Raw genomic sequence first — 15,112 nt, 5'->3', positions numbered from 1 at the left:
CATATATAATCCAACCGATCTAAGGATTATTACGAAGGTTATAAGCCACACATTACTGAAGAAGCAAGAAATACTACAAGATTATTTTGCATTTTAAATGGCAAAGTACAATAGATGAGTTTTGTTCACTTCACTCCCCCTTCAAGGTATTTGTAAGGTCTGCAGCACTAATATGCACGTTAAAATTGCTGCAATTAAGCCTGGAGGAAATAGTCATTACTAACTTTATTGTTTATCTTAGAATACACTAATTAGGCTATCTTAATAGCAAATGAAAATTCAAAGAGTCGTTTAAAAAAAAGGGGGGAAAAAAAGAAAACGTGCGTGTGTGCCCGTCCATTTAAGCCAAGATTCACCAGTAGTGGACAGGGATTTTCTGCTTCCCTCCCCTGCACCTGCTGCAGCTTCTTGTGCTAATGGGTCTTGTGCTAACGGGTCCGTCCCGCACAGCTCAGCCCTACTTTCATCACCGACCTGCTGACAAGCAGACACGGTTTTTGTGCTGTAGAATTCACAAAGAGAGCAAAGATGATCGTATTATGGGTCATGAAATGCATATTAAAACAGTTCTCGTTTAGAAGTGAGACCCCTACGGTACCTGGGAAGCACAGCTGTGGCAAACCAATAAGATCAACGTCCTTTGGAACTGTAATGTCCTCGGTGTCGGGTGCTTTCTGCTCCCCGTTGACACTCTTGATGTTTTCAAACTTCGGTTTCTCTTTCTTCTTTCGGAAAGACCGACGTTTACTTCTGTTCAAGTTATTAGCGCTTGTATTAGCCATGTGAATATCATCTCTGCTGATAAACGGAGGCACGAATACAGAAAGAACTTCTGGATCAAGGGGAGAAAAATTTGGGGGTTTTCTTTGAGTGTCCTATAAAAAATAATAACAATAATGCGTTAAGTTGATACTCATTCTGCTAGGTTTTTTGAACCATTTTAACCCGTTTTTCTCCCTGCTCCTAAAATTGTGGGTTGAGAATACACTTTTTCTCTTCCTAAATAATTCATTTTTCCTTCCAATTTCCCACTTTAAATAAATTAATGCAAGGGGAATAATCCGGTCGTTTTCAATCGGTAAAGAATCATTTTTCAACTTTCAAAAACATACCTTATCAGTAATCCCTTTCACATAAGAAAACTAACAAATATCAAATAAGGTATTTCCTCCTTCCAAGCATTAGGATTAAACATAAGCTCTCTATAAAGTAGCAAAATAAACCAGGCAACAAATAAATGAAAACAAACAAAATAAAGGAAGCAGAGCTGAACTCCCTGGATAAGTCTTTGTTCAATTTCAGGGAAAGTTATGTTTTGACTCAGAATAACATCCACAGGAGAAGGAGGAAGGCCCTTTCACAAAACAACTTTATAAAGAGATTAAGAATGTGATTAAAAAGAAAAAAAAGTCGGTGTTATAATAAACACAGTGTTAAGCTACTGTAAAACATGAAGCCATGATTTATTTTTTTTTTTTTTACATATACCGATGACTAGTGGAACAGACATCCCAAGATGAAATTACAACATTTTATAGCAGGCAACTTTGTGAGGTACTACTGCACAGAGAGCCCTTGCTGCCTCGCTTTGAAAAACTGCGCGAAAAGTCCTCAGAAAAGGAGATTCCCTTCTACTTCAAAGAGCTTTTTGGATTCTTGACCATGCACCTGATATGAGTAGCTGCATTTTAACTACTTCACTGTAATTTTAATTCCTTTGGCAAGGCAAAAACAGCAAGTGAGAGTTTTGCTTAGCCAACAGATATTTGGAAACAGGAAAGGCAAGTCTCACTGTGGCTGACAAGCCTTTCTGTGTGCACTTTTTGCCAACCTTGAAGACAAAGCATACACGCAGCTTCTTTTACCTTAAGGCACGATGCAACTATCACTTATATTTTAAATAATCCTTGAATACCAATGCTGGCCTCATTATTTGCCCCACTTTTTCAGGTAGCTGTAATACACAAGGCTCTGTTCACTGAAGCCCATCCTCCTCTGTCAAAATTTTGTAACAGAAAGCCTCAGCTTACACATTCCAGCTGATGAAGCCACCAGCAGTCTTCTTCACGTGTGAAGCACCACAAGAAAAATGAGAAGGAATACTTACCTTCATGATATATTAGTTACTGGATTATAAGATCCACCACACTCTATAATAGCATACTTGGAAAAAAATATTTCCATAAAAATAAGAAATAAAGAGTGTGGGGAAAAAAAACACTTATTTCATAGAACAGAGTCTGAAGTAGAAAGAAATAGAGGGGAAAAGACAAAAGTTCAGGTAAATATCCACTGAGATACTCAGAAGGTACAGCAAGGACTTTAAGAGCAACTTACAAATCGGGGTACTGAGTGCCATACCCCGCCAAGAACTTCAGGTGTCATTTTTCTTAGTTGGCGACTGACAACCAGAGAGAAATCTAACGCGATCCCTCTCAAAAAAATAAAACACAAACAGAAAAAAATCCACGCTGCTAAGCACTGCAGAAGGAAGTTAAGAATTAAGGCTTAGCCCTGAGGCTGTTGTGGTAGGGAAACACAGACCCACTCCAACATCAGCAATCTCAACTTGGCAGCTTTGCCCCGCAGAGCTTTTGATGGGAGGCTGCTTTGACAAGGCAATCCCCGACTTCCTCTGAAGGCATCTCTGTGCTACAGAGCGCTGGATGGCAGCCAGCGATTCAACGGCCTCTCAGCCTAACAGCTCCTAACGTGGCAGGGCCTTGATGGCTGGGACTACAAGAGAGGCATTAGACACCAATTTGATTTTTATTTCTTTTCCCACAGAACAGCCTCGTCAGTGCTGTCGCTGGCTCAGTGACTCAGTTGTCAACAGTCAGATCAGTTTGTATTAATGTCTAAAGCCCAAGTCATATTTTCTTACCCTCTCAGTTCAGAGAACGAATAGGCAGCAACCCAACAACATCCACTTGTGTCTACTATTCTTTGAGCATTTCTTACTCTCTGCTTCTCCTGCCACTTCTCTGTTTCGGGATGCTTCTCTTCTGACTGTTGCATTTCACTACCAATGTCCTTGCAGCATACCTAGCTTCTTGTAAAGACTAGTGCCTTTTCTCTCCTGTAATTCTGCAAGATTCTTGAAGTCCGTGATCTTATTCCACCGCTATTTACCCATTATGTTCCTGTGATAACAGTGCCACATGCGACACAGATAAAAGAGACTTTTTTAAAAACAAAAACAAAAAAAAAAAACAACAATGACCACACTGCTTTAGACAAAAACAAGAAGCAGAGTGTTGAAACCACAGAACGGAGCATCCTCTCAGCCGTGTGATCTCGACTATTTGGTGTCTCCTTGATGGCATTCTCCTCTTCCCATCGCTGAAGAAGTTAATTCCACCTCAAGCGTCACCAAAGAATTGGCTTCTTTAAGGAAGAACCGGGCAGGGAAAGGTATGAAGCGTCCCCTAGAGGAAGGGACCTCTGGAGGTGACAGCAATGATAACTTTGAAGTTAAATCAAGTTGCTCTGGGTCTCATCCAGCTGTTTCAGAAATCCATTGAGAAGCAGATTCTCCCAACTTGTGCTGCAGCCCTCAAGTAACTTAAACCACTTCTTCTGGTAGCCCTCCTGTTGGTCAGCAGCTGTCTGCATCAAGGTATCCAAAAGTGGGCCAGTATTTCATGTGTGAATGAGCACTGAGCTACAATAATAACAATAATCACCACTTACCTTCACCTACTAGCTATGGTCTTGATAACACAGGCCATTACCCGGCAGCTTTCACTGCCACAAGCTCACACTGCTGACTAATACTCAATGTGATCACACCTGGCTACTTCTGCACAACATGACACCTCACTTCCAGGAGGCCACTACAGAAAAAGTCCAAAAAAACCTGGTTTGGTGGTGACGTCTGCTTTGGGATGGCCAGAAAGCACAACACAGCCATTAAAGAGCAACATCTGTAATACTAATGGCTGTGGGTAGATTTAAAACCCAACAATGATGGAGCCAGTGGAAGAGCCCAGACGTCTCACAGACTGCCGGGATGTCACACTCATCACTTTAAAACTCAGCTTTATATCTGGAAATCTTAGAGCAAAAATTATCTTGGCAATAAGGACAATTAATGGGTGACAGCCCAGAAGCTTCTGTGCAAAACTGTCTCTTTGTTCCCGGAATCCCCACTGACAACAGGTAAGTCTCTTAAAACTTCTCCTGTCTGGGGAGTGGTTTAAACATCATGCTCCCACTGACCTCATTGACTTTATTACTCCACGCTGCAATAAAGTTAATGCATAAACACAATTTCTAGACCAAGATCTGAAGCATTGACAAGGTTATCCTACTGTTATATCTGTAAATATCACCAGTTTTCATCCACATTTTATTATTACTGTCAGAAGTTCTCTTCTTTCTGCACTCACTGGAATTACACAAAACATAGCCCAACATTTTCTCATGTAGATAGTGCTGCGGAAGGAAAAGGAAGTGGGATAAACCTACAAACTTTCCCCAAGATAACAATTATTCTGTGGTGTAACAGCTTGAAGAGATGTTACTGTAGTAACATCCACACCCATAGAGACTACTTTCCTTTCTGACACTGTGTTTTGTACTGTGAGCAAAAAGAGGATTCAAAGCACGTGATGTGATCAGAACAATGGAAAGGCTTCTTTTTTTTTTTTTTTCTTCAGCCAGTTTCCTATTTATTGTTCCACATGTTTTTGGAAGCAATGAGATCAAACTGAGTATACAACAGTGGATGAAAGTGAAAAGAAAATTCATCCCTTCTGGGTCTGCTCCTGAAGCGGATGCCAAAACAACACATACACACCGATTTCAAAAGCCTGGTGGTAACATTTATGGCATAACTACTTCCCCAATTTGAATGTATACATGAATGAGATTCTGGAATTTGAACCTCTCTTTAGCCACTATCACTTAAGAAGCTGACATCAGCAGAAACCGTCTCCTGAGTGAGTAAGCAACAATAACACGTTTAACAAAGCCTTTTTTATCTAACGCTATGAGAGCGCACGGCCAAATCCAAGTTGAAGAAAGACAGCAGAGATCCGTGGGAGCAGGAGCTTGGCTTTCAGCATGTGCCAGGAGCACCATGGCTATTCCCACAGCCAGACAGCTTCGAGCAGAGCCATCAGCACATATCAACAAAGCAAAATTAACCAGAGGACTTTAATTGTTAACTCACATGTGCAGCAGCAGGTCACGAGCACGTTACAAATATTCTAGGCTGAGTCCAACCTATCGACTCCTGTTGTACCTGAATCAAACAGGTTGTAATTGGGAGCACTTAACGAGTCCAACCTTAACCTCAATACCAGGATTTTGACCTCTATGTTATCCTGAGGGTATTTATTCTTGTTTCTAGCTTTTTTTCCACCACAGATGGGAAATGGGATGTTAACCTGTAAAGGATACATGCTATTCAAGCATTTTGCTGTTCCAGCTTATATAAAGCTACTTTGCATCCTTCACCAAAGCCCAGACCTTCCAAAAAGCGTAATTACTTCACATTTTTGTAGAATTCTCCCTGCTGTTGACGGTCTCCTGTCAACTTTTCAAGCATTTCTGCTGCATCCGATGACAGCAAGAAGGCAACCCAGGTGCTTCACTCGCGTCAACACTTGGGGAGAGAAGCCCACGGAGGGCAGAGAGGAGTTTGCCCGGCTCGGACATGAGGTAAAAGCCGGGGAAGAAGCTGCAGAGGCTGTCCTGCAGAGGCTGTCCCACGGAGGCTGCCCCACGGAGGCTGCCTCCCGCTCCCCCTCAGCCCGCCGACCCCCCTCACCTGCAGGAGCGCCCTCAGCCGTTCTTTGGGCACGCCGACCATCAGGCAGACCTCCAACAGGCCCGAGGGCAGCACGTCCTCCATGGCACGGCAGCACGGGGCGACAGGGAAAGGGAGGACGCGGCGCACCTCCGCCTTCCCTCAGTGCCGCCCGTCCCCTCCCCTCAGGCGGCCCCGGGGAGGTGCCACTCCCGCAGGGGGCTCCGAGCCCTCCTCTCCCCTCAGGGAGTTTCGCTTTCTGATTGGTCATTCTTCCCGTCGCTCTGAGGGATGTGGCCAATCAGAGCCGCCTAAGGGAGTTAGGCGGGCTTTTCGGGGCGGGGCGTCGCTGCTTGTGACCGCCCCGGCTGAGGCGGGGTGTGGCTCGCCGCATGGCGCTTGGCCGGGCTCCTCCTCCGGGAAAGCTCCCGGGGAAGCCGCTCCACGCCTCAGGGGTGTAAACTTTGATTGCAATCCTATTTGGGGCTCAGTCATTTATTACAACTGGGGGCTCGTCCGGGATGGCTTTGGTTCCCGAATTCTGATTTGTTCTAGGAGAGGCGCCCCACCATTTGGTGGCTCCTGTTCGAGTCGGGTCGGGACTAACGCCATCTTGTACCTGAATAAAGGCAAGCAAAGAGTTTGATTTGTTTTTTTATGAGCTCCCTTTGCCGGTTGCAGCACAATATTTTGCCCGTAGTTCTGCGCGCGAAGATCCGAACGAAGACGACGGAGTCGTAAGTATTTAAGGCGTGTACCGTTCGGTTGGGTGGGATCCGGTTGCCTGTGTGTGTGTGAGAGAGTGTGACTGAGACAGAACTTAGTTCCGAAGCGATTGTGGAGGTCTTCTAACCGCAGTTCCTCTCTCCCGCGAGGGACTGGGCCGGTGAAGGACCGAAGCGATTCCTATAGGATTCGTGGGTGGGTGCCAGGTCCTAAACCCCCTGCGGGACACTCTCACTGAGGTAACCAAGGGCTGTGGGAATTGCCATAGTAGAATTCCTAGGTGGGTCAGACAAAATCGAAGGCCAGGGACCAGAAGAAAGGGAGCAAATTACCAGGCATACCACCAGAAAGTCCATTAGGAATAATGATTAGAAATTGGAACAGTGGGGGCCCCAGAAAAGGAAAAAGTAAATTAAAAGTGGTCCGGTATTGTATGATAGAATGGCCAAAGGAGCCTTTAAGACCACATGTCTTTTGGCCTGTTTTTGGATCCTTCGAAGACTGGATTTGCCAGGCCTTAAATATACATGTTAATTCAAAGGAACCTTTTAGCCAGGGGGAAAGTGATTGTGCAGGATTATGGATCAGGACTTCACCTCCTTTTCCAGCCTCAATATTTACACTAAAAGCAGACGAGAAGTTTGAAGAAGAAGAAGAAAAACCGGAAAAAGAAAAAGATGATGAATGGGAGCCATTGGATAACCTACCACCTCCATATCCTAACAATCCACCTCCCCCTCCGGTGGCTGTGGTATCTCCACCAGTACCACCGTTGCCCCTGCCTCTACCACCAACAGCACCGGAATTAGACCGATCTCCAGCTGCATGTACGAGAAGTAGGACTGCCGTATCTGAGGGACCTTCTCTATATCCCTTAAGAGAGGTACCCCTCGGAGGCAATCAGGGAGGCATCAGGTTTGTGGCAGTCCCATTAAATACCACAGATGTAAGGAATTTCAAGAGAGAAATGGGGACCCTATTAGATGACTTATTAGATGGATCAATTCCTAGGCCCTAATACTTATACCTGGGAAGAAATACAGTCCATTTTAGGGATCTTATTTACTGCTGAGGAAAGGGGAATAATTAGGCAAGCTGGAATGAGAATTTGGGAAAGACAGAATCAAGCAGGACCCCCGGGAGACCAAAAACGGCCAAATGTGGATCCCTACGGGGATCATCAACAACCCCAAGGAAGACAGAATATGAGGGATTTGAGAACATTAATCATACAGGGAATAAGGGAAGCGGTTCCCCGAGGGCAAAACATTAATAAAGCATTTAATGAACAACAAGGGAAAGATGAATCTCCAATAGAATGGTTGGAGAGATTAAGGAAAAGCCTACAAATGTATTCTGGAATTGACCCGAATACGTTGGCTGGAACCGCACTCCTTAGAACACAATTTGTAGCTAAATCCTGGGGGAACATAAGAAGGAAATTAGAAAAGCTGGAAGACTGGCAAGAGAGAGGATTAGAAGAATTACTTAGGGAAGCACAGAAAGTATATGTTAGGAGAGATGGGGAAAAACAAAAATCAAAAGCCAAAATCTTTGTAGCAGCAGTAAGAGAAAGTCAGGAAAAGACCCCGTCTGGAGAGAGGAGGGAAAAAGGAATAGAGAAAGCACCTAGGGTGCAGCCTTATTGAGAGAGATTCACAATTCCCGTCTGTTACTATTGCAACAAGAGGGGACGTATTCAGAGGAACTGTCGTAAGCGGGAACAAGATGAGAAAATATTCAAAGAAGAATAGGGGTGTCAGGGGCTATATCTTCTGGGGACTTCAACATCAACGGAGCCCTTGATAAAACTATTAATTGGTCCCCATAAAGAGGAAGTTTTATTTTTAGTGGACGCAGGGGCTGAAAAATCCACTATTCAAAAACTTCCAAAAGGAATAGAAGAAGGGAAGAGTTACATGTCAGTAGCAGGGGCAAAAGGAGAGCCTTTTAAGGTACCTGTCTTGAAAGATGTAGAAATAGAAACAGAGAAGAAAATTCGTTTTAATGATTCGCTTTTGCTCCCTGAAGCGGAATACAATTTATTAGGAAGGGATTTGATTTTGAGATTAAACTTGAGCATTCAAAGCCAGGGGCCAAATTGCAGATTAAATTATACACTTTAACACAAAAGGATGAATAAGTCATTAACCCTTCAGTATGGTATAAGGAGGGGGAAACTGGAAAGATAGAAATGGACCCCATAAATGTTCAAATAATGGATCCACATCGTCCAATTAGAATCCAACAAAGCCCTATACCAATGGAGGGTCAAAACAGATTAAAACTTGTAGTTGACAGACTTCTGGAAAAAGGAACTCTAGAACCATGTATGTCACCTCATAATACACCCATCCTCCCCGTAAAGAAATCGGATGGGTCATACAGGATGGTACAGGACCTGAGAGCTGTAAATCAGCAAACAATTACTAAATTCCCTGTGGTGGCAAATCCTTATACTTTACTAAGTCGTATATCTCCCAGACATACTTGGTATAGTGTAATAGATTTGCAAGATGCTTTTTGGGACTGCCCTCTGGATGAGGGATCCAGAGATTATTTTGCCTTTGAGTGGGAGGACCCCGAAACGGGACGAAAACAACAATTAAGATGGACTGTGCTCCGCAGGGGTTTACGGAGTCACCAAATCTATTTGGACAAACTTTAGAGAAAGTCTTACAAGATTTCACATTACCCAGGGTGGTAAAATTATTGCAATATGTGGATGATCTATTAGTAGCAGGAGAAACTGAAGAGGGAACCCGAGAAGCTACTATTAAATTATTAAATTTTCTAGGAGAAAAGGGATTAAAAGTGTCTCAATCAAAGTTACAGTTTGTGGAACAGGAAGTTGAATACTTAGGACATTGACTGAGTGAGGGAAGAAAGAAGTTAGATCCTGACAGGGTATCTGGGATCTTATCCTTAAGACCCCCACAACCTAAAAAGGAAATTCGGCAAATATTGGGATTATTAGGATATTGTAGACCATGGCTTGAAAGCTACAGTGAAAAGGTCAAATTCTTATATGAGAAATTAACTAATAACCAACTTAAGTGGTTCACAGAAGATGATCAGAAATTCGAGGAAATAAAAAGGGCAGTAATACAAGCACCTGTATTGAGCCTCCCAGATCTGGAGAAACCTTTCTATCTCTTTGTGAACACATCAAACCAGACAGCATATGGAGTTCTTACTCAAGACTGGGCAGGGATTAAGAAACCCGTGGGGTATTGCTCTAAGTTACTTGATCCAGTAAGCAGAGGGTGGCCTGCTTGTCTCCAAGCTTTGGTCGCTACAGCATTATTAATAGAAGAAGTTAGGAAGATTACCTTTAGTGCTCCTTTAAAGGTGTATACTCCACACAATGTCAGAAGTGTCTTACAACAGAAAGCGGAAAAATGGTTAACGGATAGCCGGATCCTAAAGTATGAAGCAATACTAATTGACTCCCCTGACTTAGAACTGAGGGTAACCTCTGCTCAGAGTCCAGCACAATTTCTGTTCGGAAAACCGTCGGAGAAATTACAACGTAACTGTTTAGAGGTAATTGAGACCCAGACTAAAGTAAGGCCAGATTTAAGGGATACTGAGTTGGAGAAAGGAGGAGCACTGTTTGTAGATGGCTCCTCCCGAGTAGTGGAAGGAAAAAAGAAAATCAGGATATGCAATAATTAATAAGGACCTAGAACCTGTGGAATCAGGACCTTTGAGCCCATCATGGTCAGCTCAGGCCTGCGAGCTGTATGCCCTATATAGGGCCCTGGAACTATTAAAGGGGCAAAGTGGGACTATATATACAGATTCTAAATATGCATATGGGGTGGTCCACACTTTTGGAAAAATTTGGGAAGAAAGAGGTTTAATTAATACTCAAGGGAGGAATCTTATGCATCAAGAATTAGTAATAAAAATTTTAAGGGCATTAAGAGAGCCAAAGGAGATAGCAGTGGTACATGTGAAAGGACACCAAAAGGGATTAGATTACCGAACCAGAGGAAATAATCTAGCAGATAAAGAAGCCCAGGAAGCAGCATTGAGGATTCAGGTCGCTAAAATCAATATAATACGGGAGGAAGAAAGGCGAGAGGGAGGAGAAAAGAAGTTTGCCCCTGAGGAACAAACAAAACTGGAGAAAATAGGGGCTGAGTTAGAACAAGGAAAATGGACACTGCCTGACGGGCGAGAGATATTGCCAAAAGCATATGCGAGGCAAATATTGGAACGCTTGCATGCACAAACACATTGGGGTACAAAGGCGTTAAGTGATCATTTACTTGAACAATTTGGTTGCGTTGGGATTTTTGAAATAGCAAAGCAAATTACACAAGGTTGTTTAACTTGTCAGAAAATAAATAAGAAAGTGTTTCGACAAGCAGCCACGGGAGGGAGAAAAACAGCTTATAGACCTTTCGAGAAAGTACAAGTTGATTTCACTGAATTGCCTAAGGTAGGGAGGATAAAATATCTATTGGTAATAGTAGATCATTTAACACCGTGGGTAGAAGCTTATCCTGTAGCACGAGCTACGGCACAAACGGTGGTAAAAATTTTATTAGAACACTTAATACCTAGATATGGGATAATCCAGTACATTGATTCTGATCAGGGCACACACTTCTAAAATAATAAAATTATTACGTCAATCGTTAGGTATTCAGTGGGAATACCACACTCCGTGGCACCCACAAAGCTCAGGGAGAGTAGAAAGAATGAATCAAACAATAAAACAACAATTGGCTGAGTTAATGATTGAGACACAAATGCCCTGGACGAAATGCTTACCATTGGCACTTTTAAACATAAGAACTAAACCACACAGTGAGACTGGATTATCACCATATGAAATGTTGTATGGTATGCCTTATTCTCAAGGGATGCCTCTAGGGAACAACGTAGTTGAGGATCGTAGTATCCAGAAATATATAATTACCATTGGAAGGAGATTACAAGAGCTAAGAGAAATGGGGATGATGGCTCAAACACCACCTTTGGGATTTGCTATTCATAAGATACAACCGGGAGACAAGGTCTTAATAAAAACCTGGAGGGAAGAATCATTGAACCCCCGATGGGAGGGACCGTACCTTGTTTTACTTACTACTGAAACAGCTGTGAGAACAGCAGAAAGGGGTTGGACCCCCGCATCCAGAGTAAAAGGACCAATAACTACCGAAGCCTGGAGGGTTGAGTCCACTCCTGGGGAACTGAAACTGAGACTAAAGAGGAGCTAATATTCTGGCAATGAGGTTCGGCATGAATTAAGGGCGCCGGATAAAGAGGATAAGTCTGAAGGGAGGAAAGGGAGAAGGCAAGACTGGGGCAGGACCCTCCACTACGGTGTGTATGGTCCACTGAGGGAGGCAACCCCTATGGGTATTGACCGCCGAGGGACAGGGCCTCGACTGGACTTCTCCCGCACTAAGGTCACGTTGTCCTGAGAAAAGTAACATAAGGACCCTTTTTTAAAACCCATAATTGTGATTAGTTTTCCAGGAGCTGGATCACCCCGAAAGCCTGAATGGTAACACAAGCTCAAATCGACCCTGAAAGCGGGCCCAACCCCTTGATTGAAGGTGTTTCCCACACCCTCAAGATTGGATGGCGCAAAAGGGTAAGAAATGCTATACTTCCTGGTATTGTTTTCACAGGGGCAACTGAGCCATGGGCAAGACTGGAGGAATAACTTCTTCACTCTGGGAGAGGAAGTGGCCAAGGCCTTTAACCTTAGTAACTGCTGGATTTGTGGAGGACCGGGGGAAACTGAAAGTTGGCCCTGGGTAGCTGGCCCGGTCGAACCCAAGTGGTGGGTCAGTAATTTGAGTGAAGTTCTTAATGGGACACAATTTTGGAAGGAGGAAGGAGGCCCATAGCGATTGCACTCGTCAGCGCGGGGTATATACTGCTTAAACAGAACAGGAACAGTAGCGGTAGGAAAAAGCATTTGCAATTGGACTCTGTCTCCCAGATATGATTGTACCGATCCTGGATGTAGACCTATAAACTGTACAGCACGTAGTGGGAGATGGAATGCCACACATGTCCAGCTGAGAAACGGGACTTGGCTGCAATGCTCATATAGGGATTTTTTTGGATCCGGATGTGAAACCGTGGCAAGAGCACAAGCGGGGGGACAATTTGACAGCCAGATCTTGAGCTGTCAGCGTGATAACACCACTAAGGAACAGCGTGTGGTACGGGTCTATCGCTGGAGGTGGCAGGATGAGAATGGGAGGCGAGTGTTCTTTAAACATTTCTGGTCAGCTCATAATATGACAGGCCGCCGAAGAGAACTTGATTGTAACTGTAAGTGGAAACCCAATGCGGGAGCTTGGAAGTGCGCATATACGAGTACAAACGGGGCAGACATTGTAACAGGACCACTCGGTAACAAGGACACTGTATTTTCACGCTCCAAAAGGTAAGGAGGGATGGGATGGTCCTTTTCCAAACGGGACGTGGGCCCTAAAGGGACATTATTGGGTGTGTGGCAAACGTGCTTACAAGAGGCTACCCGGAAACTGGTCAGGAATATGCTATGTGGGGTACATAAGACCCGTGTTCTTGTTATTGTCACAAACACAAGGAAATTATTTAGGAATAAGATTATACGATTACCTGAACAGAATGAAACGATCTGTTGACGCTTCCTTAGCTGGGGGTAGTACCCAAAAATGGGGAGAGGATGAATGGCATCCTGAAAGAATCATACAGCATTATGGACCAGCTACCTGGAACCCGAATGAGGTAGTATCGGGAACCCGAGAACCTATTTACAGTTTGAACCAAATAATTAGGTTGCAACAATCAAACAGCGACGGCCTTGGATCTTTTGGCTGATCAATCCACTCAGATGAGGAATGCTATCTTTCAACATAGAATGGTCTTAGACCATTTACTAGCAGAAGAAGGGGGAGTGTGTGGAAAACCAAACGATTGTAATTGTTGTTTACAAATCGATGATAATGGAAAAGCGGTTAAGCAGATAACAAAGGAAATTAGGAAGTTAGCCCACGTCCCAGTACAAACTTGGAAGGGTATGGATTGGGATTTGTTTTCATGGCTGCCCAGTGGACCATGGGTTAAAAGGATGTTATTTTTATTTGTATGTGGTGTAATGACGTTATTGTTTATACCTTGTATGATACCTTGCTTTACGTTGTTGATATGCCGAATAATAAATAGTACCCAATTTGTGGTGACTTCGGTAGAGAAGAAAGGTGATGTGTCAGTAATGATGCTTAAGAAATGGACCCCCCGAGAACCGACAGATGAAATCCAGTCGTTACTAGCAAAGGTTGAAGAAGAGACATGATAATATTAAAAAGAAGATGGGGGATTGTAAGGAATGGTCCAGCAATTCGTGTCAGTAGAGGATTTGAAGGGTTAACATTGAGGCCCGGATCTAGGGGTTTTCAAAAAAAAGAAAACTGCTGACTATTGCATGGGACGTTGCACAGGTCTCTGACATCCGGCCCAGAGGCTACCAAATCAGAAGGAAGGGGGAGCTGAAGGACGACTGAAGGACAAAGCCTGGGAGGAAGACTACGAGCCTTCAGCACGAGCGACCCCCGAGGGACCACCGGAGACTGATACGCAGGCGCCCTTGGGAGGGTTCGGATTCCAGAAACCAATTATAATAACCCTGCCTTTTCTAGAGGTAGTAATGAATATGTATTAGCCTAGGAGCATAAAAACCAGCCGCCTGATGTAACGGGTGCGCGTCTTGGTGGAGCGGAGACTCCCGGCGCACCCAGCGCTGTTTGCTTGCCTCTATTCATTTAATAAATTGTAAACGTTGATTGCAGTCCTGTTTGGGACTCAGTCATTTATTACAGGGGGAAGCTCCTTGTTTTATCCCGGGAGGAAACAAGCCGTTTTTTTCAGCCCTGAGGTGCCTCGAGGCTGCCCGCTTCCTCATAGAGGCGGGTGCAGTCAGCGCTGCGCTGAGCGGTGCCGCTTGCCTCATGTTTGCTCCAAGTGACTCAGCAGCAGTGCGTGGCTGCCGTTAAATAAGAGCCATTAGATACGAGCCTCGTTTATACAACTTGTCATAGTTTCGACGAACCGTAACCGCAGAGCGGGTTGCGGGCTGTGAGGTGTTTTCGCCTCACAGCAGCAGGGCCCTGGCTTCGAGCTGCCCACGCAAGCGAGGGGATAGTGAGGGGATTCCGTGGTTTTTTTTCCAGCTCTGTAATCTACACAGATACTGAGTCACTCCACACGTGTTGGCTTGAATTGGCTTTCCCTGACAGAAATGTACGTCCTCTGGGACTGGCACATAATTTTATCAGACACTGCATGAGGTACCTGCAACTGCGGCAAGCAGTTTCTTTGAAACCGAAAGTGTAAGAGGTAAATCTACCACAGCCGTCAACCTCTTCGTGGTTTTTTCACGTTTTACACACAAAAAAAAATCCCAGTAGAAGTGCCTTTTCGTGGAGATTTTATAATCTGATTTTTTGTTTTTTTACAGTCACGTGTTCTCAACTTTTGGGGGGAAGTCACAAACACGAAATAAAATGTTATTATATAGCACTGACTAAAAGAAGGAAATTCTTGAAAACCTAGAAGTTCAGGGATTATTTCTTCAAAAGGGCTCATAGATTTATGTTAATCCCTTACAGCCTT

General features: G+C 44.1%; 1 protein-coding gene and 1 long non-coding RNA gene across 3 annotated transcripts in view; one reads left to right on the top strand and one right to left on the bottom strand.

Moving 5' to 3' along the window:
* Positions 1–5,960, bottom strand: part of DENND3 (DENN domain containing 3) — a 37,247-nt gene extending 31,287 nt beyond the window's left edge. The window contains exons 1-2 of the mRNA XM_035561701.2: positions 5,777–5,960; positions 599–875 (exon numbers count right to left, since the gene is read on the bottom strand). Coding sequence (XP_035417594.1) covers positions 599–875; positions 5,777–5,860 — 361 coding nt within the window. The 5' untranslated portion in view covers positions 5,861–5,960. The remainder of the gene's footprint in view (positions 1–598; positions 876–5,776) is intronic.
* A 135-nt stretch (positions 5,961–6,095) lies between these two features.
* Positions 6,096–14,288, top strand: LOC118255488 (uncharacterized). Of its 2 annotated transcripts, XR_004780954.2 has the most exons (4): positions 6,113–6,492; positions 11,970–12,095; positions 12,746–12,902; positions 13,942–14,288. It is a non-coding gene; the product is annotated as an uncharacterized LOC118255488 (long non-coding RNA). The 2 variants fall into 2 exon arrangements; XR_004780953.1 differs by having other exon boundaries at positions 6,096–6,492; positions 12,746–14,288.
* The last annotated feature ends 824 nt before the right edge of the window (positions 14,289–15,112 follow it).

Source organism: Cygnus atratus, chromosome 2 (genome assembly GCF_013377495.2).
Source record: "Cygnus atratus isolate AKBS03 ecotype Queensland, Australia chromosome 2, CAtr_DNAZoo_HiC_assembly, whole genome shotgun sequence".
Taxonomy (NCBI): Eukaryota; Metazoa; Chordata; class Aves; order Anseriformes; family Anatidae; genus Cygnus; species Cygnus atratus.
Note: the sequence above shows the minus strand (reverse complement) of the source record. Positions and strands in the feature narration are given on the sequence as shown.